Consider the following 26,639-nt stretch of genomic DNA (forward strand, 5'->3'; position numbering starts at 1 on the left):
ATGGAAGTTAAAACCAGCAAAGATCATTTGAAAGTCCATAAAATGAAGAAGAAGGTATTGAGGAAGCAGGTCAGAGCTCAGCATACATTGATGAGACATGAAGGCATTGAGTGCATCTCCCATGCCACACAGGTGACTGGCAGTTCTGATTTTGTTGGTATTACACATGCTTATCTGTGTAAGATTCTGACATATGCTTTGTCTAAAATGCAGTTCTCCTCCAAAATGCACTTCCTGAGACTGAGGGTTTTACGGGCCTCTTTGCTTTCAAAGCAGAACTGTTCTTATCAGCTGTCTGTGGAGGGATTTTGATGGCCTTTGGATAAGTTATTTTTTTAATCTGAAACAGTAGTTTCTTGGGTGAAGGAGGAGGAGGAAGCGTGGAAAATGGTACCTTGTTGAAGTAGATAAACTTCTCTTTCTCTGCGTGATTTCTTTTCTTCTCAAGCTTTTAGCTTTTGTATTGTTCTTTCATCTATACTTTTCTATCAAGTGTGATTTATCTCGTTTCAACTCCCTATTAAAGAAATGTCGTAAGAAATCCTTTCCACATTGTTTTCTTCACCTAAATTGATTTAGGCTGTGGTTCTGTGGGAGCTTAACTGGTTGACTGACTTGCAGTTGTTGAAAGGGGGACAACTTTCTCTTCTCTTGCACAAAAGGGGACAAGATAGGAGGGAATTAGCTTTTCTTATGATGCTCAATGAACTTTACCATAAGCCACTTTATTTCCTAACCTTACAGAAGACTACTTAGCTTTTTGACCTGTAGTTTTCTGACACAGTGGGGAGTTACAGCAGATTAGAGGGTGACCTCACAGAGACTGGTGTAACAAAAAGTAAGTGACAGGAACTTGCAGCATAAAGGGAAGAATTTAGAGTTTATAATTTCCTTCCATCAGTTGTGGGAAGATGCTAATGGCTTGAAACACTGTAGACCAGTATCATTTACTTTAGCCTTGTTCATCTTGATCCTGCAAATTCTTCCTATTCAATTAGGGAAATGTCAGTTAGATCTTTATACTTTTTTTGTAACAAAACTTGTCTTGGTCTTCACTCAGATTTCACAACACATGGGCATATGCTAAAATGACCCAGCGTTCTTGTGTAAATTATAAGCTCTTTGGAGCAGGGACTGTGTTTTTCTAGTGTTGCTTGGAAATGGGTCTGTAATCTGGGACTTGTTCCCCTTGACAGTGCCCCAGATGTCAAATTATCAATCAAATCTACTCAGAGTAATTTTTGGGTCCAGCAAGGTCCTCATCAATGGAAGAACACTTTCCTAAGTGATGTATGAAACAAAATCATAGTGCTAGTGATAAACTTGTGTCAAGAATACAGAAAATGCTTTCAGGGTTTGTGCAAGTCTGATTATATTGAAATTGCTCAATCAGGAGAAAACATGATCAGTTGCTGCCCATGCTGCTGTTGTGTAGTGATGGTCTTTGTAGATGAAGTGCCTACAGCCAGTGAAAGTACTGGTTTGAGTCTCCGCACACATGGGCCTCCCCATTAATAACATTCTGCAAAATAGCAATAGTTAATAATGTGGTCACCTTTGAAAAATGTGATCAGTAATAGACAGCCTGATGCAGTGCTAAGAACAAGTGTTAACAGAGCCATCACAATAGGCATAATCACAGCAGTACCTCAGGTGTGCTCACTATATAATTTTTTTTCTATAAACCTTTTCTTCAGTTTTAAATCTAATTTTCTGTCTTTTAGAGAAGTGAAATGCTATCATTTGAAACAATTGAACACTTTACCAGCTGCCTTCAGAAAAGGTCATAGAACATTTAGAGACTTTAAGGAAAAGATTGTGTGAAAGCTTTCTGGAAAGGTATTACCTGGAGTCAATCTGAGTAAATTGTTGCTAGCTGTTTGGAGTCACTGTAGCCCAATCAAAACTTCAGGACTGCATTCTCATTTGGCCTTAAAAAGGGACTTAAACTTCTTTTAACCACCATGATTAGATTGAACATCCAGTTATGGCATATAGCTATTTAGATGTCAAAATAACTTGTTAATTTATTTTGAAAAGGCTGATGTATTTTCAAAAGCTATTTCTTGAATAATAGTCCTTTGAAATGTTCTGTTTTGTTGTTTCTTCTAATATTTGGCAGGCCAGCAACAGCCCTCACAAACTGCATACTCCTTGACAATTTTGGACATAAATCTCTATGAAAGTGTAGAATTAAGCAACTAGGCATGGTGCATTAAGCATTCTGTGTTAACTAAGGATGGGACATAAATCACTTTTGTTTATAGAAACAAGAGGGAGAATTTTCAGATAAGAGTGGTGGAGCAGAACTAGATGCTCTGTTTTTAGAGGCTGCTGCTTTTTTGGGTGAGCCTGAGATATGAGGGACATGAGGTGGGACTGGGAATATCAGTCTCTCTATGCTTGGGGAGACTTCTTGGCAAAGATGAGAAAACCTTTCTTAAAAAAAAAGAATCACAGTTTCCAGAGTTTTTTATTTGTTTTCATTAGTGGTAACTTGATGCACACATACCAGTTGGAAGCTCAAATGCTCTTGTAACTATATGCGTTGATTGAGGAGGTGTCTCTGTTAGAGGTCGCAGGCCTTTCTGCCAGAATATGTGCTGGGCAAACAAAGGTTGCCTTAGCCTCATATACCAAGCTCACTGAAATGTAAATATCCTGTCTGGAATACATAAAAGAGTACTTATGGGCTTAATTTTTCTTTATAAAGCTTCTCTCTTGGTAGAGTGCTAGTTTTAAATGAACCAACAGTAATCACTAATTTTTCTTTTTTTTTTTTTGAATTCCTCTTCAATTAGAGCCTGGTTATTGCCAATGGTGGTCTTGGTAATGGGATGAGTAGACACCAACTGCTTAGGATAGTGGAAGAATATGGATTAGTGGAAACACTGTTAATGCCACCAAACAAACCATATTCATTTGTGAAATATGGGACAACAGAAGAAGCCAAGAAAGCCTTTGATGCCCTTAATGGAAAAGAAGTAACACTGGAAGACTTTGACCAAAGCATTGTTCTATATATTAATTTTGTGGAAAAAGGTATAGTTTTTCTGCTCTCCTATATATCCAGCTTCTTGCATACTGCTTCCCTTTGCCTGCACTCCCTAGATTGTAAGTATGGCTAAAAGGACACTGGTGTTTGTGAGTAGACACAGAGAGTCAAAGCCAGAATCTAAGATTCAGGACATAAATTAATATTTGCTTCTTGTATTTCATGATAGGATACTCTAATTTGAACTCCTTCACTTGGAGGCAAAAGGAGAAAGGACTTTAGGTAGTTTCCAGACCATTCAGTACTGCACTTGAAGGTCTTGTGATGAAGAAGCTAAATTGGGATCCAGGAGATCTTGGGACAGTTCATTGGATTTTTTTGTGTGATCTTGGTCTTCTGATCTCTATTTCAACTCCAAGATGGAAAATAGGCATAATAAGATTTCTAGTGGTGCTTTTTTTTTTTCCCCCTTTTTCTCCCTTCTCTCCAGGCTTTTTTTTTTTTTTTTTTTTATGGCTGACTATAAACCATTTAGGACAAGAACTCTCTCTTCCTATGGGCTTTTATAGTGTCTAATGAAAGGGTTCCTGGTGCTGGTCTTTACATTCTGTCAGTGAATAGTTTTTTTAAGCTATTGGGATAGCAAACAATGTCCCTACATCACCAGCATTTCATGTTCACCTAGGTATTGCATTATACTCCTCCTTATTTGATTGCAGATTGCTTTTCTGGACAGAATAATCTGGTGATTTGGTAGATCAGCAAAGTTCTAGAGAATTAAAATGAAATGCAGGTAGAATCCTGAAGTGATTGGGAATTTCTTTTTACCATTATTTGGACAGGAAAATCACAAGTGGCTTTGCATTTGAATAGTGTGGAGTCTTATTGGTCTTGTGCAGTAAAACTTAGTGCTTTGCATGACGCAAAATCTGAGCCTTACCCTGTTTTGTCATGCCAAAAAGGGATTATTTATTCACCAAATACCACCCAAATGAGCGCTCCATTTTATCATTAAAGTAAATATTTCTACAGCTATACTGTATTCCTATACATAGTAAATGTCCCTATAGAGGAAACATGGTTTTGTTTTCTCTAAACAGTGACAATATTCTCTTTTTCCATACACCCTAGTTTCCTGGCAGAATGCTGTTCCTACAAGCTTGCCTCCAGGCCTAATTGTCATTGAAAAAGTTATTTCTCCAGAGGAAGAAAGGAAGATGTTGGAAAGTGTTGACTGGATAAGAGATGAAAATACTCAAAATGGTGGGCAAAACCATAGAAATGCAGACTTTCCATACTTCTATGCTGCTGTTTCCTACAGTTTCAGTTAACAAAAAGTGTACATCTTGGTAAATGTATTGTTTCAAATCATTGTGCATCTGTTCTTAGTATTTTAGAAATTGGGTCTTACATTGCAAGTGATAAACCCCCAGGGCAAGTGGTCTGATTTTATATTCTGGTATGGATTTACATGAACAATGTTCCTGCAGCCAGAAACAGCTGAAGTCTTTTTTGGGTGTCTTACGCCAAGCTCAAGACTGTTTTGTGAAGGTTACCCTTGTAATTTGATGTCCATCTGTAGAGCTGTGTCTTCTTTTAAATCCAAGAGAAGTCAGTGGGGCGCACGTTCTGGATGCTTTTGTGCTTTCACTTGAGCTCTGTGGAGTTAAATCTTTCAATAAATGAATTGTTCTTGGAATTCTCTTCAAGGTTTCTGTATAAATTTTGTTCCTTGGAACAACAGAAAGGGTTGTATTGACCTTAGCTAACATGTTACTTGGTGATTGATGAAAGTGGAGGATCCTGCTGTATCCATAGGATATTAATCAAGTACAGCTTCAGAGATCAGGCCAAGGATAAAAATGTATGAAACATGGCTCAAGAAGACTGGTGCTCTCTACTTCTTCCATGTACAAAACCACCCTCAGTTTGACTTCAGACAATAGTGAATGGGATGCTTGATGCAAATACAGAAGGTAATAAGGCAGAAAAAGGGTGTGTCATGAAACACAAGGGTCACATATGTTGTTTCAATTGTTAATTAAAGAATGTTCAATTAGTTAATTAGAATGTTTAGGTCAGATGGAATAGGGAAGCATAGCAAATTGCCTATACTGTTTTATGTGGTGTAATCTTTAAAAGTCTGTGTTTTTACAGCCCAGAAGACTTTAAAACATAGAAGAGTTAAACATTTTGGATACGAGTTTTGCTATGATAACAACAATGTTGATAAAGACAAACCTTTACCAGGAGGTGAGAACTTCCCTATTAAATCATACTTATTTTGCACTGATGTTTGAACCATTATATAAAGTCTTTAAGCCTCACTGAGAGTTGTGACGTATGTTGCTGTGTATGTTTATCTTGACTAGCTTGAAGCTTGCTGGATGTACACCAAAATAAGATTTCCTTTGGACTGAAAGCAGTTTTGGAAAGGTTTGAATAACTCTTATTCGGAGTTGAGAGCTGTGAGTCAGAGCAAAGCGAATGAGTCATCTTATAGTCTTAGATTTAAAAATAGTAAAATAGGGGAGTTAAATTCCTATAAAACTTGAAGGTGTTTAAGGTGTTGCATGTCTATTGGGGTCGATGTGGCTTCCAACAGAAGGATTCTGGTTACATTGCAGTTTTAACAGTGAGTTATATAATCACAAAAGCATTGATATTTGGGCTGTTTTCTAGTCTCACAGCAAGAATATTTTATGTGTGAGAAAAGTATAAACAGTTCATTGGGGGAGAACAATTACAAAATAAAAATCAGTAGATTCATAAAAGGGCTGTTACTAACATATTTATGGATTTTACTTCCAACAGAATTTTACAATGAAGTCATCAGGTAAAATAGCAACCCAGAGATTTCAGTGAAGGACTGTACCTTTCATTCCTGTTTTGAAACCAGTTTGACTTTTTGGTGATACTTAATCTAATTCAGTAACAGAATTTTAGGGCGTAAATTTTTGAGAGCTCTCTGCATGGCTTTTGACTTTCTGTAAAATACTTTTGCTTCTTGACTAAAACTTTTTTACTGTAATTGGTGGAAACTTTGCCTCTGATTTGGTATGCTTTTATTTATGTGCAGAGATATGCAGTTTCCTTTTGTGAGGAGTAGGCCTGATCTGATTCTGAATGTGGGGGCCTTGGAGGAGTGGCCTTTCAGATTGTGAGATGTTATAAATATATCAGACTTGCAGATCAGGGTCACAATTCTGATGTGTGTGTGTGTGTTACAGCAAACGTAGAGTGATTGTTATTAAAGATGGACTTAACATATCTCTGAAGCTGTTTCTGTGTATTTTGACCAGTTATTGTATTTATTGTAAAAAGAAAGGATGAAAATCTGTAAAGCTATCATATCTTGCTTCAAGTTTTGTTTCTATAACTAGGTCTTCCTGAAATTTGTGACCTATTCTTGGAAAAGTTGTTGAAGCAGGGATATATCAAACATAAACCTGATCAACTGACTGTAAATCAGTATGAACCTGGGCAAGGTAAGTTTATTTGTCCTTCAAAAAATTTGAGCTCTTTATATTGTGGTTTAACCCTGGTAGGCAACTAAGCACCACACAGCCACTCGCTCACTTACTGTCGTTGAGACAGGGGAGAGAACTGGAAGGAAAAAAGTGAGAAAACAAATGAATTGAGATCAAGACAGTTTCATAAGTTTAAAGTTGGGGGGCAGAGAAAAGAAAGTTAAAAGCAAACCAAAGAAAAACTAGTGATGCAAAAAAAACCCCCAAAAAACAAATGAAACCAAAAAACCCCGAAACCCTCAAAGAGTTGCTCACTACCAGACAACTGATGCCCAGCCAGTCCTTAAGCAATGGCGTCTCCAGTAACTTCACCTCTAGTTTTCTTGCTGAGCACAATGTCGTATGGTGTGGAATATCCCTTTGGTCAGTTGGGGTCAGCTGTCCCACCTGTGTCCCCTCCCAACTTCTTGTGCACACCCAGCCTTCTTGCTGGTGGTGTGAAAAACAGAAAATGCCTTGACTCTATGTAAGCACTGCTCATCAATAACTAAAACATCCCTGTGTTATCAACACTGTTTTCATCACAAATCCAAAAGATAGCCCCATATAAGCTACTGTGAAGAAAATTAACTCTATCCCAGCCGAACCAGTGCAGCTTAACTGAAAATCTGAAGAGAACAGCATCTATATGTGACACGGCGTAGGGGCAGGATTTAAGCACCTGCTTAGTGTTTTTCCTCAGTGACCAGAGATGCTTTAAATCAAAACTAATGTCTTCATACTGTTTTCTGAACATGGAAGCTTGTGTTTAGAAGTACATTTTTTTATACCACCATTATGGAAATTGATGGTGTTTCAGAGTCGAAGGCTGTAACATGGAAACTAAACATAAAAAGATGTAGGAATAAATAGTCATATTTGATTTTGTGCTCAAGTGCATTTTTTTCACTGCAAACTCTTCTTGCCCCCTGTGCTGTGCGTACAGTCTCCAGGAAATGGTTCTTGCTGTTAGTATATGTGATATATGGACTCAGAAGTATGATACAAGCAGTGTTCCCTTGTCTGAGGAATAAGGAATTACTCTGTTTCTGTAATCTTTCCCAAACTGGAGACATCTGAAGAGACATTTGCTTCTAATCACACCTCTAGGGAATAAATCATGTGCTGTGCTTTTTGCTAAGGTCATTCATCAAAGCTAAGTATCTGGCTTCCTTTCTAGACTGGATATCTTATTTGTCCTTAGGAAGAAAGGACAGCAGCTTTTCTTTCAGAGTTAATGTCTGGCAGCTAGTACAGTGTTTGCCAAACAGGGATCTGAAAGGCTGATCCTATTGGTTTATATATCTGACAATCTGTTAAATTGATACAGTCATGTATTTCTGACTGCAACATCAGAGGAGATTAGTTAGAATTGTAGATTTCTATCAAAAATAGAAGCAGGTTTTTTGGTTTTTTTTTTTTTTAAAGCTAACCCAAAGCAAAATACACTTTCTTAAGTACAAATTATCAGGATATGAATGAGCAAGAATGCAGACAGATTAATACCTTTAGTATCTGTGTTCCGAGCCAGATTGTCACTGGAAATTACGTTTGAGATTTTAAAAAGTGACTGATGACTTTGGCTGTCAAAGCTGTAGGGGCTACCCTTAAGGTGCATTAAATGAATTTCTTCTTGAGGGCACTTTTTAAATTCAGAGTCCTAATAATGTTTAAAGTTGTAGAATTATACTTGAAAGTTACCATCCACTTTTGAATGCTTGGGTGACTGTCTCTTACTATGTGCTGAATATATGGAGTAGGAACAGCAGGTAGGTAGGTCATTGTGGTCTTGATTGAATTGTGTGGGTGAAGCTGACTGAAGAGAGCAATGTTCCCCTCTTGCACAGTGAATTGGACTGACTTCAGCGCATGTCTGAAGGCAGATCCTCAGTGCTTTATACTGAGGCAAAGTTATGAGCACACACAAGCAGATATCTGGCCTTGGTTTTCAGGTCTCACTGATTTTCTATCAGATTAAATGTTGGCCTCATAAAACACTTGTGTTGCTTTCACTGCAACTAATGGAATTCAGAATGTTTACATCTGGAGGTAAAATCTGGCATATAATAAAGATGCTTTATAGGGCTGACTGGTAGTGCTTAAAAATTCAGTAGTGTCCGAAATTAATGTAGGTAGAGTTTTTAATAAGCATATATAACTGTTTTTGTTTGGATCACATGGGAGTTACTCTGTCTGGGCCTGATGTGGTGTCAAATGAAGGCATAGGTGAAGTTCTCCTGAGTTGTCTGCTGGCCTTGCTCCGCTGCTGGCTACAGTTACCTACCATGCTGTGAAGTCTTGCTCTGGCATGCACACTGCTGTTTCAGCACTTGGTGTTAAAATGTGTGGCACAAGCTGTGGGGAATGACAGTTTCTTTCCTATTAGCAGATCTGAAAAAAAAAAAAAAATTGCTGTCCTTTTGACAGTTCTCAACCATGTGTGGTTACTCATACACACACCAACGGATGTACTACCCAGGGGTTAGCCTAGCAATGGTGTGTGGAGTTCTCCTGGGAACTGCAAAGTGGAGGCAGGATTTGACCCTGACAGTGCCTGTGTTCATGGTAGTAGGTCCTAATTCTGAAGCTGAGACCCTTAGCACAGTCATTTGCTTAGCAACAGAGGGTGGCTCATTCTCTGTGAAGAGAGTGAGGGAGAAGTACATGATCATGGATGAACTAAAGCCCAAAGTCACGTAACATAGCATAAATGTTAGTGATAAACTGCCTAAGTAGAGGGCATAGTGATTTCAGGTGCTCTCTGCAGCAAGGAGAGCAGCTGGAGTCTTCAGAGGATGAGTGAGGCCTTTGTGTGCTCTGAACTGTTCTCTAGATATTTCCACTGATGGTACAGGATACTTGTGTTAACTGTGTGCATCTAATCTGGGCATGTAAATCAGACAGTTGACCTTGTCTTACTTTGGAAGGCAATGCCCTCCTTTATAAGTTTTGTTTGTTCAACTGTACATCTCACTTTTCTGTATGGACATGCATAGAAACTTGCAAACAGAGATACCACTTTATGGTTAGTATACAGACTTTTTTTGTTTTTTTCTCATGCAGGAATTCCTCCTCATATTGATACACATTCTGCTTTTGAGGATGAAATAATCTCTCTCAGTTTAGGAGCTGAGGTAAACTTCTTGTTTGTATGTGTTTTGATGATGCTTTACTGAGAAGTTTCATTTTTATGTTGTTTAATACAAGTTAATTTGATTTACCATGGTGTCTTTTCACACTCATCTGAGTTTAATGTCAAGCATGTAAGGTAATGTGATATGCTAATTAAATAAGTAACTGCAATGAGATGTCACTGGAAGATTTGCCAGTGATATTGGTGATACCCTATTTTTAAATCTTAGCATCCAGTTCTCCATTGGCCTTCATTTTGTATTCATCTTAAAACGTATCACTCCTGTTTATATTTCTACTTCAGTTTTTTCCTGTGTCATCCCCTGTTCCCTCTGGTCTGCATAAGCCTCCTATTATTTTTATATTCAGTACATTTACAGTAGGCTAATGTAGATGTATTACCTGTAGAAGGTGTAGTCAAAGTTTGAACCCTACTGAGCTAGTCGTGATGCAGGCAGAGGTAGACTCTGATCTCATGAGCTTCCAAGATACACAGGTGATGTAGACAAAGGGAAGGGAAATGGAAGAACAGTGGACTAGCATGAAGTCATGCAACATATCAACAGCAGGGCTGAAAACAGTCTGTATCATCTAGTCTCAGTGCTCTAATTAGTGTCTTTACTTTTATGCTATTTGTATTCATCTGCTGCATCTGTCCCCATCCATGTTTTACAAATTTAGTGTTGCCTTCTTGGCCTTAAGGACTACTGCAGCAAGTCTTTGCTACTTGGGCTTCCCATCTTCCTGTGCATTTCTTGAGAGTGTATTCTACACATCTGCAAGGCCTGCCTTCGTTGTTGTCTTGGGCTTTTTGTGACAGGAGAGTTACATGTATTGCTGTGTTTTCCCATGGTACAGAATAACTAAAAGCTTAACAAGGCTAAGCATTAGGTTATCACAGTGGGTAATGAAGGTATGACTTTTGAATCTTTCCATTGAAAAGCTATGAATGCTGTATGAGAATGATCTAATCTGCTACTTGTTTTTTCTGGTAGTGATGTGTAGCTGACACAGATGTGTGTGGATATTGATTTGTACCTGTGTTACTGATAGTGGTCTCCTGTTATAAAACAAAAGCTTTGGTTATTGCTCTCAGTTTGTCTTACTCTTTAGGCAGAGAGAGGAACATAGCTGGATATTCTGAGCACAGACATGTTTTTAATCTTTAGTCTGGACTCTGGCATAGACTTTGTCTGTTCTTCTTGCAAGTTGTGTAGTGGATGTGGAGCTCCTGGGACCAGGGATGGGTCTGAGGAAGGATAGGTTTTCCATTAACATGTGCAGCGGTGGCACATCTTTGTTTTTGGTCACTTGGAAATGGGGTGTCCGTGTTGCCAGTTCTCTCAGCCTGACTATGGATGTATTTGTCCACCATTCACAAAAGCATCCACACTAGAGTAGGAACGTCTGGGGTTAGTTGTGAGGGTGGTATGGACAGTGGCAATGGAATTCTTGGTACTTTGTTCTGGAATCTCCCAATCTGGGGGCTACTTCCTCATGTAGCTTCTGCACTTAGCTTTGTCTCCGAAAAGTGTATTCTCTGTTCAACTGCAGTGTTGTCTTTAACAGTGCCAACATCTCAGTGATAGGTAGCACATGGGAAAGTCCATTTCCTTCATGCAGTTCCTCTAGGAGAAGGGCTCTGATTGATCTTTTCTGCAATTTATCCTAAGTTTAGTTTTTCTAATCCATGCTGAGCATTCTGAGCATCACAGCAAAACCAGATGACCCCAATTTACAGCTGTTCCTATGTTGATCTTGTAAATAAAAAAAAAAAGTTACTTTATAGAATGAATCATAGAATGGTTTGGGTTGGAAGGGACCTTAGAGATCATCTAGTTCCAACCCCCCTGCCATGGGCAGGGACACCTACCACTAGACCAGGTTGCTCAAAGCCTCATCCAGCCTGGCCTTGAACACCTCCAGGGATGGGGCATAATATCTAGTCTAAATCTGCCCTCTTCCAGTTTAAACCCATTACCCCTCATCCTGTTGCTACATGTTGCTACTTTATAAAAACTATATTAGTGCTGTAATTTCACATTTTCTGCCTCAGTCTGCAGCCCCAGGCTTTCTTAACCTTTCCATTTCAATTAAAAGGCTGACCCTGACCCACAGATGCTCTGTTAATTCATTGATGAGGCACCATAGGCAGTGCATTTCTAGATTATATTGCAACGCACCTTTGTGATGGTGTCAGAGACAGCCAAAAGCAGAGTGATTTTAATCACTTGAGAAATACAAACCTTTCTGAAAAATGGACTGCCTGGAGCATTATGATGCTGTTAAAAACCTGGAATGTGTATATTTCAACCAGGGAAAAAGCCAGACTTGGGCCATTTCTAGATATTTTGGGTGTAGGTATGGGATGCAGTCTGTTAGATAGCTCCCAAGTTCCAGTGCCTTTTCCTAATGGGCCATTAATGCACTTCCCGGGTGCAGACAATCAAAGCACACATGTAGTAGAACAAGCCAGTGTCCCAAGAAGCGCTTCATTATTTAATGGCTTTTCTTTCTGGTACTTCTACAACCTTTTATGATTTCTTTAATAAGTTTTTGTGCACTTACCTCTTAGTCTGATTTTAAAATGTAAATATCAGTTGCAGTAATATGCATGTTAGCTGTTTTAGGAATGATGCCCACTACTCTGTTCCCATTAAAGCTTACCATGTACAAAACTTACACATTCTGGTAATAAGTAATTGGAGTTACATATACAGCAGCAAACTCTGCCATCTGTCTCATCTTCTCCCTATTCTTCTCTCGGTAGTGTGACTGGTTTTTTTCACCTGAATAAATTAGGCTGCAATGTAATGGAAAACATACATAAACAAAGTCTTATGTCTTGTCCTTTCTTTATTCTCCTCAACAGTAAATGCACACATTTAAATAAGAAGTGCCATAAAGAAATAACCTTGCAGTCCAACTGGGTCTGTATCCTATTTCAGAAGGTGGCTAACCAGCCACTTTAGAGGAAGAAGAGAAAGAATGCCTCATGTAGTTTATACTAAGTAATGGAAAGAGCTTTTCTTTCAATTGTTTGTATGCTTGTCCTTCCAGGATCTGAGTTAGGCAGATTCTAGTAACTAAAATTAATGCTTTGGCTTATGAAAAAGAAGTCTGTCTCAGAGCAGGGGACTAAACACAAGTGCCTTCCTAGCTTAGTACCTTATTTATCAGCATAGATTCTCAAACTTCTTATATCATCTTCACTGAACCACAGAATTGTTTAGGTTGGAAAGGACCTCTTGAGGTCATCTAGTCCAAGGCCCCAGCTCAAGCAGGGTCAGCTAAAGCAGGTTGTCTGAGACTGTGTCCAGTTGTGTTTCAAATATGCCTGCAGATGGAGACTCCAGAACCTCTCTGGCCAACCTGTTCTGGTGTTTGACCTCCATCATAGTAAAAAATGTCCTGTTTTCTTGTGTTCGGATGGAGTCACATGGGTTTTAAATTGTGGCTGTTGTCTCATGTCCTGTTGGTAGACACTACTCGGAAGGGTCTGGCTCCCTCTTCTTTGTTCCCTCCCATCAGGTGTTTATACACATTGATAAGAGCCGTCTTAACCTGAGCCAGAGACATCTCTTCTCCAAGCTGGTCAGTCCCATCTCCTCTCAAATTCTCCTCATATAAAGGTACTCCATAATCATCTTCATGACCCTGTGCTAGCCTTGCTTCAGTAAGTCCGTATCTTTTTTGTAGTGGGAAGCCCAGTCCGGTCCCAGTACTGGACGTGGTATTCCAGTACACAAGTGCTGAGTAGGGAGGAAGGATGACCTCCCTAGACCTGCTGGAAGTGCTTTTCCTAATAAAACCCAGGAGGCTGTTGGCCGTTTTTCCTGCAAGAGTACGTTAGTGGCTCATGTTCAACTTCTTGTCCACCAGGACCCCAGGATCCTTTCTGGCAAAGCTGCTTTCTAGCTGATCAGGCCCCTGAGCCAGTGGGGTCTCCCTGAGCCCCCCAGCGTGTAGTGATGCATGGGATAATTCCTGACCAGGTTCAGGACTTTGCACTTCCCTTTGAACTTCATGAGGTTGCTGCTGGCACCATTTCTCCAGCCTGTCCAGGTTCCTCTGAATGGCAGCACAACCATCTGGTGTATCAGCCATTCCTCCCAGTTTTCTATTTTCTGTAAACTTGCTGAGGGTGCACTCTGCCCCATCCTCCAGGTCATTAATGAAGATGTTAAACAGTGTTAGCCCCAGTATTGACCCCTAGAGTACACCACTAGTGACATGTCTCCAACTGTACTTTGTACCACTGCCATCTTCAGGGATACCTTGCAGCCTAAATCACATTATTGAGAATCAGTCTTTTCCTCAGTGGTGAATGAGTTTATCCAGTAGCAAAGCACTTTGTACTTTTTTTTTTTTTAGAGGAATCATTGCAACTCTAATTTGTTTCTGCAAACTTGATTTACGTTGAAAAGGAATAGCTACTGGCATGTGGCATATGTGTTCATTTTAAATGTGAACAACCTTGAGAAGAAAATAAAAGCATGATTCTTCACAGCACTGCATTTGTCTTGTATCAGATAACCTACAGCAATCCAGGTTCTTGTGTGAAATGAGGCAGAAATGTAGGTGTGAGATTCTTTTTCCTATCTTGGTCACATGGAACAGCTTTGTCAAGAGGCACAGAGAAACCAAGTGGCTCAATTTTGTTCTAGTTGGTGCAAAATGTTGTGTTTTGGAGAGTTTATGAGACAGATTAAACTTGATATGAAGAAGAAAAATCTCACTATTGCTTTGTTCTTCTGCCTAGCTTATAAAAACCACTAAATAGTTTGAGGGCAGAGCAGTGAGACATGTGATGTGTCCCATAATACTCCAGGAAAAGTGAGGGTCTCAGGCTAGTGACCTCTGTCCATTTTGACCCATTTCTTTGGCATCACCTGGGAAACTGCAAAATAAAGTGAGACTTCCAGAATGTCCTGTGGGCTTGTAATGGCATTTCATAGATCACCACGTTCACCCTTTACAGGAGCTGATCAACTGAAAATATTAATGAATATCAGTTTCAATGTTATGTTGTTGAATATAACTTTCTTTTAATTCAGAAGTTGTCATAGTAGAAGAAAGGCAATGGGGTAAAATTAGTTTGGAGTGATTTTTGCAAAGCTTAATGGCAAACCGTATGTCCTGTGTCCATGAATTTGAACACAGTACTGCAAAACAGGGAACAGTCCTTTCTGTTGAGAACTTTCTATATTTATTTGAGTTAGGTACCTGTTATTTTCAGTGCCTCCATTTGGTGTCTCTAAAGATACGTAATTTTACAGTATTTCATCTTGGGAGCCTGGCCAAGTTTGCAGCTGTCTCAAAAAATCCTAGTTAAAGCCTGTGTCAAATTTTGTTTTGCAGACTTGCAGCAGGAGCTTGATCAATATTGAGATTTTTTGTTTTTCCACTGTTCCTAATTTGCCATTTTACATGCTGTTATTTAAGCCTTGATTCATTAGAATTTTAGAAATACAGAGGTAGCTTTTCTATAATGAGCTAAGTAGTGCTATGAGCGTATCCAACCCATAAAATAATTTTCTCTTTTTGGCTGCAGATCTTACCCCCAGTAAACAGCTAGTGACACCCTGCAGTCCCTCTTCATCAGCTCTGCCTTGTTCTGTCCAAGCTGCTGTGCAACACTCGCTGCCCTGTGCCAGAGGGTGAATGCAGTCATAGCTTTCCTGAAAGGTGTGTTGTGTTGGCACCATACTATGATTTGTGTTCTGTCCCTTTTTCCTAATGTCCAGTCCCGATGTGAAAGCCCCAGGCTTGTCATTCTCCTTAGCTTCTGCTTTTCTGTCTTAAGCACCTTACTCCTTTGTATCCCTGTGCCTTGGCCTAGCAGAAGACTTGTATAAACACTGAGAACAGCTGTGATGCGCTGGCTAGGTCCCTGACCTAGTTTCTGCAAAAGGGAAGCTTCAGGGTTTTGAGTGAGATTGTGGCTTAAGATTAAATAGTGATGCCATCTGTGGGTCATCCTTGACCTCTGCCTAACTTCTGTTCATCTGAATGGGTATTCTTCGTGTCTTAGCCTGCAGATATTAAATGCCTTGATCTATAAGGAAAGCTGTGACTCTCTTAAGCCTTGTAAGCAGAGTAATGTTACAAAAAAACCAAACTCCACCAAGCCTTTTGAAATATGGATGACCGATGGTTGTCCTAGAACTGATAGAATGAGGTACCCTGCTGTTGCTTATCTCTCAGGCTGATAATTGACAATTTTTTCCTGCACTTTCACTTCTTATCTGTTGATTTATTTCTAATCTGTCTTTGTTAACAAAGAGGAACCTGTAGCTACTATAGCAGCAGCTGCTTCTGTAATAGCTGCTTGAGAGACTTTTATCAGAGCCTTTAGAAAGTCTGGATTGTACCCAGGCTTATACAGTTAGCACCTGTTTCATGTCTTGTATGAGCTCCAACAAGGTAGGCAAGCACCAGATATAGCTGTGTTGACTTTGTGGTCCTTCTCTTATTTTGGTTATCTTGGTTAGTTGCTGATTCAGTTTAATTTACTGTTTACATTTACATTGCTTTATTTTTATTTTAAGGGAAGGCAGAAAACATTTTACCTATTTAAGGAATTACCCTGGTGGTGGCTGTACTGAAGTTTTTCCTGTGTCCACGCTATCAGCAAGACTGTAGTAGGTGAAACAGTAATAATGATTGATATTTAAAAAGATATTGGATTGGCAGAACCAAAATGTCTCTTGACCCAAATGGAGAACATTAATTTTTGTGACTACAACCTAATGCTGAGCTCAGAAGTTTGTTCAAGTGAGTCTGGTGGGATTCCTGAAGCTCAATAGTGTGCTTTTCAGATCTGTAAGACAGGTTTCTTGAGCTGTAGCCTTGTTAGAGTCATGGATTTTGTCTATTCTTGAAGAATAGCATTTTGCAGTGGTTTCTGTATCATTTAGCTAGAAACCCAAAGGGACTATATTTATAATTGTATACCAAATTTAGTTGATTTATTCCCTTCAAGGTGATATTTAATCTTTGAAAACTACTGAAGACCTTCTCCATGTGAAGGGTGTCCTGAACACCACAAATTAAATGCATCAGGCTTCATAAATGTCTCTCCTGTTTGCAGTCACTGTGTGTAAGTAGGTCCTGTGCGTGTTTCTGTGCGTGTCATACCATAATGTACTATAATTGAGCTTGGATCAGATACAAGACCAATCAAAATCAAGGGAGAACTTTCTGTTGATGTAATTGAGTGTGGAACCGTGCCATCTGAGATAAGCAACAAAGCCTGTGGCCCTTCACGGGAATATTTATAGTAGTCTTATGTCTGTCTTGGGAAAGGTAAATATTCAGTAAACATACTGTTCTGAATGTTTTTTTTCTGTGCTGGATATCTCTTCCAATTTTTCATCCAGGATTCTATTCACAGATATAAATGTGTCTTGCTAATGTTTTCACCTGATCAGTTTTTTTAACCTTTGTAAGGATCTTGAAAGCCCAGCTTTCATATAAATTGTTCAGAGGGAACCTGTCTTGCAGTACGTAATCACCTTCTTCCACAGCCTCGGTTGTTTATAGGCTAACTACTGTTTTAGCCAAAGGTAACAACAGCAAGACACGTACCATATGCAGCTAATGCAGACAAGCATTTGTTTCTCAGGTGCAGTAGGAATCTGCTAACCAATTTTGATTCATACCGAGATGCTACAAGAAGAGCATTCAGACAGAATTGCCTCCAGAACAATGATCCTCACATTATTTCTCTAGAAGCTGTGTGGCAGCAATTTGTTGAGAAACAAGACAATAGCATGGAGATCTTACTTCTCTGCTACCTCCTTAGCTACTTGGAAGGAACAAAATCAAAGCTAAGCTATGACAGAGTCTGTATTTTAAAGTTTTGTATGTAAAAATATTATTTTTTTCCCTCTCCTTTCATCTTGGTGAGACATTAGTTTCCAGGTGCCTCGTTGTGTGACTTGTTGCCGTGGTGAGTCTCCAAGGTCTGGCATTTACTACCAGTGGGCTAGTACTGGGCAAAGAGCTCTGCAGAGCTTTGTCACCTGTCTCCCTTTTGTTGGATTCATACCATCTTTCCTTCCTCTCCACAGAAGAAAGAAACTTGTAATCTACTGTCCCTTTTCATAATGCTGTTCCCCACCAAGCCAGGCCTAATAATCCCTAAATTGTCTAGAATCCTACTTAAGTGCTGAGAAAGGAAGGAAAGGCAACCTGTAGGTTGATTGCTGTGGAATCTCTGATCTGCAGAATATGCTGTGACTTGCTGAGATATTTCTCCTGGCTCTGCCAGAGTGGGATGTTGCCTTGCTCTGTTCTGTGTATCAGTTTTATGTTTCTTGCATGTGGTCCATTATTTTGGCTGCTGAAAGGGACGGCAGAGCTGAGGCTCCTCCTGGTTCATACAACCTTGCTTTCTTCCCAGTCAGTTGGTTGGTCTTTTTAGCATCCTGTGTTTTCTTTGAGTTGTTGGTGTTGAGAAAGGGACATGGGAAGAATGTTTTCATTGTCTTAACTCCTCTGGGCAGTTGCATCTGCTTTGCATCTGAGGTGAATGTGGAAAGACAAACAAAAGAAATTACAATTAAGAAGAATTTGAAAATGAAATCTACTCAGTATCATGTGGAAGAATCCAGAGAGATGCTATGAAAAATGTCATACAGTTCCAGTTCGTTTTCTCACAATGGCAGCAAAATCCTACTATGAGTGAAGCACTTTCTAAAATGTTTGAAGTCTGCAGTAGGGCTTATGATTTTCTGACTCTGGTCATAGCTACTAAGTAGTGAAGGAAAACTTCTGCATAATTCCTTCACCAGCTTGATTGTATTTTAACAGAACCTGTTGTCTCCAGGCTATTTGCTGTTTCTGTGGTGTGCTTATTTTGTATGCTGAGGCAGTGTAATTTCATTTCTAATCCTCAGACGTCTGGCTGTTACGGCTTTACTGTGACACACAAATACAGATACTGAGCTTTTCAGTGGAAGCAAACCTACTCTTTAAAAAGTGTCTTGCTATTGTGTAGCTATTGCTAGAGATTTCTAACTGACTTTCAGGTGGTAGGAAGTATGTAGATAGATAAAAATCTTGGCAAAAAAAATCAGATTATGATGCAAGATATTGCTCTTGTTAAACTACCCCCCCCCCGCCTTGTTCTACTTCATTCTTCCCACGTACCCTTCACTATGATACATGAACTATTTTGCAGTGGTGGTGAGATGAATTCTGTTTAAATATGAAGTTGCTACTTATTCCTGTGAAAAATGTAATAATTGTAATAGAAGAAAACTAACAGAGCATTTAAATTTGCATTTCAATTAAAATTTTACAGCTGAAATTATTTTTGAGTCAGGTTTTGGATTGTCATTCTTGAAATACAGTTCAGTTTTTTTGTAGAAACCTCTATATTGTTGTTTCACTAGTTACTAATGTCTTATTTTTTTTCAATAATTTTTAATTTCTGTGAGAAGTTTAGTGGAATTTATTTCTATTCCTTATGTTATTTTTAGAAGATCAGTACTTGACGCATGAAATGGAATCCTGGTGTCTGCCACAAATTAACAGCAAACAGGCTGAACTCTGGGCCATTAAAAAGTCATTATCTTTAGCTGTTGCATTTCAGCTGCACTTCAGTTCTGGAATTCAATAAAGAAATACAATTTCATTAGCCAGTGATGTCATCTCTATTGTCATAGGAGCTTCTTTTAAGACTGTGGCAAATTTCATGTAGAAATGACAAGTAGTCAGTCAATAACAATAATCACAAGTACTCTATAAGCAAAGAAATGAGCTTAACTTGTTAAGCTCCTGCTGTGGTGTATTGTATTTCTTGGCTTTGAACTGGACTTTTATAATACCAGTAAGTGTAGCAAATGGATGGGGTTTGAAGTCTGTGTGCATTTATACTGTCTTTACAAATCTGAGCATTTTGCATACTACAATGTTGTTTCTGTTGTTCTTTCCAGCTATACTGAGTGTTTCAGGAGGAGTTTCTCCACAGAGCTCTTGTTTCAGTAGAGTTGACTCTGGAAATTTTCATTGAGGAACTGGCAATTTAGAGTGGTTAAAAGCGCTCTGGAGCCAGAGCTGTCAAACGTGTGATGCTGATACATTTGACAGAAAGATTCTGATTCAAGGCAGGAGGAGAGGTGTGCTCTTAGCAGAGAAGAAAGTAGGCAGGCAGCATTTTGGGGCAGTGCAGGGACGATGCAGGTGAAGCTCTGGTCTGTTTGCTGGGGCAGCAGAAGAATGGTTGGAAGGAACAAAGGTTGATGGTGCAGCTGAAAGCAGTGAAAACTGGACACATCACAGTTCCTTGTGCGGTGTTCTCCTCCTCCTCCTTTACTGCATACATCTCTGCAGTGTGCGTTCATGTAAGCCATTGTAAATTCAGGGCCAGATGCTGATGCACTGGTAGAGCCCTTTTGTATAACTTTTGGCTGTGCTATGTGCAGACTCTCATTGGGCTAATGAAGCAGATGAAGGGAATGAGAGAAGAAAGAGATGACATTGCTTGTGATGAAAATCAGAAGTGTTGGAGTACGTTTTGAAGTCTTGGATACGTATTTTTCCTTTTTGATTGTTTTACCTGTTTAAAATAAAGCATATGTCAGATGTGTGATACTTCCATGGGGTGAAACATAGCAATTGTGCGAACTGATGAAACAGTTTTCTTCAAATTATTTGGAAGAAGACTTTCTGTGTCATGCTGTGTTCTGAATTATACTTTATGGCCCTAGGAGACATCATTAACCAAGAAAATGTCTTTCAGTTTTTTTTCTCTTTTGTTTTTGAGAGAGAGAGTTACATGCTTTTGTCTGTTAAGAAAGGACTTTTGGTTGTTTCTTTAAGCCATTTCTGTAAATTCATGTCCACATCTTTGTTCCTCAGTAGATTTCCTTTTTATGGTGAAGATGTGGAGGATTAAGAAGTAGGCCATTCGGTAGCATCTATAGCAATAGAATAAAAACTGTGTCTTGTCAGCTCTTGTGAGGTATGGCGCCAGAATTAGTTCAGGAAGGCAGAGTTTGCACATTTTATATTCTGGCAATTCTCTGTTACTGTAATGGTCTCTGGGACAGTTGATAGCTGAAGTTGTGAGAAGGGCTAGTTGACTTTTTTTTCAAACTCAGGCTGAGTAAGCTCATAATTTCAGCCTTTTGAATTACACACATTCAGCACTGGACTATTTCCATAGTACTTTCTCAGTGTAGGGGGAAAGTTGTAGTGATAATAGTTCAGAAAGAAGTTTTAGTTAAGGTAGATATCAGATTTGAGGCATCTGCTTAATCTGTACTTGAGTGCCTTATTTAATAATTTGTTGTCAGCGATATTCAGTCCAGGATTAAGCCACTTACATTTTGGTGTTATAAGTAGGTGTGTAGGTGTGCACTGGGTGCCTGAGCTCCTCTGTAATCAATAGGGATTGAATTAGTCCAGCCTAGGGGGGGATTCAGCTCACGCTCAAGTAGGCATCTCATGTCTTGTTTCACAGGTTTCAGTTCCTTGATAGGATGTCCAAATCTGTGCCCAAATGTAGATGTCTTAATCTTGAGTGGAATGGCTGTTCCCACCCAATGACTTATAGTTAGCTTGCATTCCTGTACTACGGCATTGCAAGCAGAAAGCCAAGACCTGCAGAGGAGAGTGAGGTCTGATGAACAACCCCGATGTTTGTGGAAGGTGAGGGAAGACAGTTTTCCACTACACAGGATGATAACATGCAGCATGTTTTACCCATGCCTTGAAATACCCAGAACCTATATGGACTTGGACTGTTATACAACAGTGTTGGCACACTAGTACATGGTATGAGTGTACCACCCTGAATGTAAGTATTTCAGGTCCTCTTTCCTGGAAATGACTCTTTTTGTTATCGTAGGTGCTTCTTATTCCATGTTTGGCAGTATTTCTTAGGCAAGGCCTGGTCTGTCCTATGTCAGTTATTATTCATGTCATGTGGAGGCCCTCGTATGTGGAGCCTACAGTCCCTTACACTGCTTCTGTTGTAGAAAACTTGCAATTGGAGGTTGTAAGAGTTGATGACAGGACAACAGATTTACAGGTAGGGTGGCATGGGAATAAAATTACGGGTGAAGAGAGTCCTGCTACATGTATTTGCAACCTTGGTAACAGGGAAATTGCCAATTATAGTGTGTTTTCACAGATAGTTGTAAATGATCAGTGATTTAAAAAGGTGATATGCTCTTTTTGAACTCTGAAGTGTTTCCTTTTCTACTTAGATATTAAAAATCTCTCGAGAACTTGCAAGTTTTTAATGTTTGAAAGAATTACAGATATGCTTCAGCACCATGTACATGTCTGTGCGTACACTAGAGTCCTGGCAGTGTTGTCATGCTTGCATGTAAAGTTACACTCATTACAGAACAGCTGTGTCTGTATTGTAAGGGCTTGTACAGTGGTGTCTTGGTAGACATTTGGTACAGTATTAAACATGTAAATAAGGATTATTTGCTTTCAGAACATAGAGTAATATGTTATGTGCAAGCCTGAGGAGATGTGTTTGAGAATGCAGGACTGCTTTCATGTGACATCTGGGCATTATGTCTTGAACAGATTGAGCCCTCTGGAGACCCCTAGGGTCAGGATGTGTAAGAGTCCTCTTGTGCTCTTCCATGATGTGGATTGTTTGGAGAAGGTAATCCTCTTCTCTTTCTCCTTAAAATACAGCATTTTTCTGAATTCCAGATTTTGGAATTTAGCATGGTTTTTGCAGTGAAAGGCACTTTATATTACCAATTGATTTGCCTCAGTCCTGTGTAAGCCCGCGGGTTCTTGTCTCTGCATAGAGCCCCATTGTGTTGGTCCAGCTTCATGTGTGGGCTTTAAACCTGTTAGCTTGTTGTTGAAGTAGACATTCTCTTTCATCTGTTTTACATGTGGGAGACTGCTGTGTAGGCTGATAATGTGTCTTTGCTCTCTGAAAATTCAGTAAATAATGTCAGAAACTTGAGAAGCATTCCACATTTAGAGTATGTTTCGTCTAAGGTAGTCTATTAACAGCAAATACAAAATGCATCAGAGACAAAGCTTAGAAAAACAATGTTGTCATTCCGTGCTGTAGCTGTGAAATCCTTATTGACATTGTCCTTATAGCCCCATTACATTATTTCTGTTTTGTCTCTGGATCCTTACTTGTTTGATAGACCAGTGATTCACCTCCATCCTCCTGCACTTTCATGAGGAGCAGTACCGTTGCGCTGGAAGGTGGTGCAGGCTTTTCATTCCCTCAGGAGTTGAAAAACCCCATACTTTCTTCCCTTTTTCTTTGAAGGTGGATTCTTTTCTAGGTTTTGCATTTTGCTGAATTTTATTCCACGGGAACAATCTTTGTGATGTGGGTGTCACTTTGCTTTGATGTTTAGCCATCCTTGTAAGCTGTTTACTGCTTCATGTGCTCCCTCGTCATGAGCACTCTCTCTTAAATAACCTGGCATCATGACAAGATATTTAAATCCTCAAGTAGATATTATTAGCTGTTTGTTTCTTTCAAGTTTTTTTTTTTTTTTGCTGTGTATATATAGAGACACACTTTTTTCCATAGTACAAAGAAAGAAGGTAAAAGCTGTATAAGATCAAAGTATCCACTATTTTTATTTTTGAATGTAATCCCTAGATGATGCACCATGGGCTAGCTGGAAATTTGATCTTTATTGACTCTGCCGCCTAAGAGAAAAAAGAAAATGGGTAAAACCGAAAATAGTAATTGGAAATAGCTCCTGTGGAGCAAAGCTGTCATGAAGCAGATTGATTCAGCAATGGCAGAGTTGCTGTATTGATTGTGAGTTGAGTCCTTAGTAAATTAAAAAGAGGACCAAATGCGTTAATCTTTTGTGTATGTGTGTTTGTGACAGTGACAATTTAGAATGTTTTGCCAGGATAAAGACACATATAAGAGTGTGGGAATGTTATCTACTTCAGTCTGTAATAGGCTTTTCAGAGACAACAACAGAGTTCTTCAAAAACCCTTCTGGGTTAAACGTTCTTTACTGTACTCTAGACAAAGAATAGAAGAAACATTGTTGCTTGGTTTTTTTAAGTGTTCAGGTGCAGTTATTCTAGGGAAAAGAATTAAGCGTAGGAATTACACTAATTTTCTTCAGATGCCTGCAGTGGGTTCCTTAAATTTGATTCTCTGATTTGCAATGTCAAATTTGTTGTTTATAGGAAAAGTGCAATACATTCTACCTAAGGATCTCTCTCTGCTTTATAAGCAAAAGTCAGTTTTGGATTTGGATTTTTGACCCTTCCAATTACTGCAGCTTGCTTAATGTCATTGCCCAGGTGCAAGTAAATTAATCCTTTATTTATATTTGCCTCCCCAAATCACCACCACTTGTCGTAAGGATGAAACTCATTTAGAAGGGGAGCGGCCACACAATGTGAGATGATAATACAGAAGCTTTTCCTCCATGGAAAAGCAGGGAGCAGGGATCCTGTGTTGGTGAGAACTAGAATTGCCAGCTGTTACATACAGTAGGTGATCTCCTGCTTTTCAGCCTCAAATTCTTCACCATCAGAAATTTGTTTCATGTATTTCTTGTTGGCTTAGCTTAGCTGAACTTCATCCAGGAAGACATGCTCTACTCTTACTGTTATTTTCCTGCCACTTCTGTCTGAAAATCCAGCTACCAGGGGTAGTTTTGTGGCCTCTAATTCCCAATGTGTTCTCTATTATAGAACACTCTGAACCTCTGTTGTTTTGGATCCACAATTAACAGGACGGGGTTTGAGGAGCATCTTCTGCTAAGAGCCTTTGGGGCACCATGCAGGTGAGGGCAAAGGAACTGAAGATGCATGAGGTAAAACAGTGGAGAAGGCAGGGAGCTGTAGGAACTGTTTCCCGCTGCTTCATATAGAGTCCTCTAGCCTGGCATGCAGAAAAGTGAAAGCGAACAAGGTCCTCTTTCAGGTCCTGGATGGAGATGGGAACTGGAAATGTAGGTAGACCCCATAGAGCTGGCAATCATTGACTCTTCGAGAAAGTGCAGTTCTTGAACATCATCTGCAAGAACAGGGCTTTGTAGATGCTCCTGATAAGAGAAAGAGGGACAGTGGGGTGACTGAGCCTCCAGGAAGGAATCTGGACAGTCTCATGTTCAGTTTACTTCTGAAGAACCCAGTCTATCTTGTCCCCTCACACCTGTCCCTCAACAGCAGTGAGCTAGAGAGGCAAAAGTGAGACAGAAGTATAATCTAATCCTTTTCATCCAACCACTTCGATCCTCACTTCATATCTTTTCATGCTTTTCCTTTCCTTACTTGCTGGTCCTGTTTAGTCATCCCCTGGTTTTTTTGTGTTGCAAGATAGCTACGTCTTTTTACAGAGACTTGCGCCTATTCGTGCTTTATGGGACAGCCACCCCATCAGATCTATGAAGCCACTGTGTTTTCTCCTTCTTCCCTCCATGATTCTTTGAGGATACCTAGAAGAAATTGCTAAGTGGAAGGGAAGGAGTATATTAGCAAGTGGCTGCCTTTCATCTGTTTGTGTAGCTATTTAAGTGTTTCATAACCATTAATCAGTGCTTATAGGTAGGCTTTGGTTGTGTTCCACCATATCTCTCTTCCCCTTTCAGCCCCACTGTTTGTCACCCTTGTAATTTCTTGCCTTAAATTTAGATAGCTCAACAGAAGAAGCTGTGTCACCCTATATGGGTGGTACTACAGCATAAATAAAAAAATAAAAAAAAAATTCCTAAAAATGTAAATGCCGTTGTAGTTTGCTCCAGTGTGCACTACATTAAATAGTAAATGTTGTAAGTGGCAATTTGCCGTGTTTAAAAGTCTTGCTTTTTCAGTCTCTGTTTTGCTTTTTTTTGTGCTGAATGACTGATCATGGTACCCCTGTTTTCTCTTTGTTAAACACATCTGTATGCAGAAGCAGAACTGCTTAATTTGTTTCTATCTGGCATACTTTTTGTTAAGTCTTCTGTAACTTGTTTGGCTTGCTTAAATGACCTGCTCCTTATTTTCCCTAGCAAGAGTTTCTCTCATTTGGGAAATGTAAAAGGATAACATTCTTAGCCCAGGCAGAAGCAAAATGTAGCGCTGCCATCTGGGCTGTGAAATGGGAATAAAGCTGAAAGCATTACCTCAATGTATTGCCATGGCCAGAAGCCAGGTGGCAAATAATAAAAGGATGGCCTGGTAGTTGGCAAGTTAGTCATGATCTTGGGATGGACTGCATGTGCTTGTTGTGCTGCAAACCTCCAAGAATGTGGGCAGGTTGGAAATTATTTCTCTCACCTAATACTGATTATCTAAATGTTATGTATCTAGTCAGAGTTAATTATCTCAGCTTGATCTGCTGTGAATGGATAGGAATTTCCAGAGGGCACAGGGTCATTCTGCATCACTAAGCTCTAAATTTTAGACTAGATGAATCACTCTGTGGAGATACTTGTCTCTCTCTGCATAGACATCACAAAAAAACCCAGTAGATGACTGCCTTAGCCCAGGTCCCTGACTCTCAGATTCTTGAGTTACAGCAAATGAACCATCTCCTCCTCTTATGCAATTGCCTTCAGTTGAGAGGTAGTAATCCTTTCCTACCTCACAGGTACACACAGAGATTAAATGATGCTACCGTGTTCTCACAAAGAAAGCTATTACTATTAAAAGAAAAAAAAAATGTATTCAGTATTTTAATTATCTGTATATACACATATATTTGTGACTGCCTCAGATTTTTGGAGACAGTGCTGAAATGGAGATAGCTAAAGGACAGAGGCCAAGAGGCTTTTGCATCACTGGGAAATACGTAGCTGTTTCGTGGCAATATTCTGATGAACACATTGAAGAGGGAAACAAAGCTAGGACTTAAGAATGCCTGGCGTGTATATGAAGGTCTGTAAGTTATGCTTATTTGTGGCGTCTGGTTTTGTTTCTTTTTAGATTGTGATGGATTTCAAACACCCTGATGGCCGTACAGTGGGAATTATGCTGCCCCGATGCAGTTTATTGGTGATGGCTGGAGAATCTAGATACCTGTGGACACATGG

General features: G+C 39.5%; 1 protein-coding gene across 1 annotated transcript; it reads left to right on the forward strand.

Moving 5' to 3' along the window:
- LOC104460301 (alkylated DNA repair protein alkB homolog 8-like) lies at positions 1 to 26,639 on the forward strand (the record flags this gene model as incomplete). Its single annotated transcript, XM_010084305.1, has 7 exons — positions 1 to 132; positions 2,802 to 3,042; positions 4,127 to 4,258; positions 5,153 to 5,248; positions 6,379 to 6,483; positions 9,568 to 9,638; positions 26,533 to 26,639. Coding segments are annotated over exons 1-7 (884 nt in total), but the record flags the coding sequence as incomplete, so codon positions are not given.

The sequence above is a fragment of the Pterocles gutturalis genome, unplaced genomic scaffold (genome assembly GCF_000699245.1).
Source record: "Pterocles gutturalis isolate BGI_N339 unplaced genomic scaffold, ASM69924v1 Scaffold40630, whole genome shotgun sequence".
NCBI lineage: Eukaryota > Metazoa > Chordata > Aves > Pterocliformes > Pteroclidae > Pterocles > Pterocles gutturalis.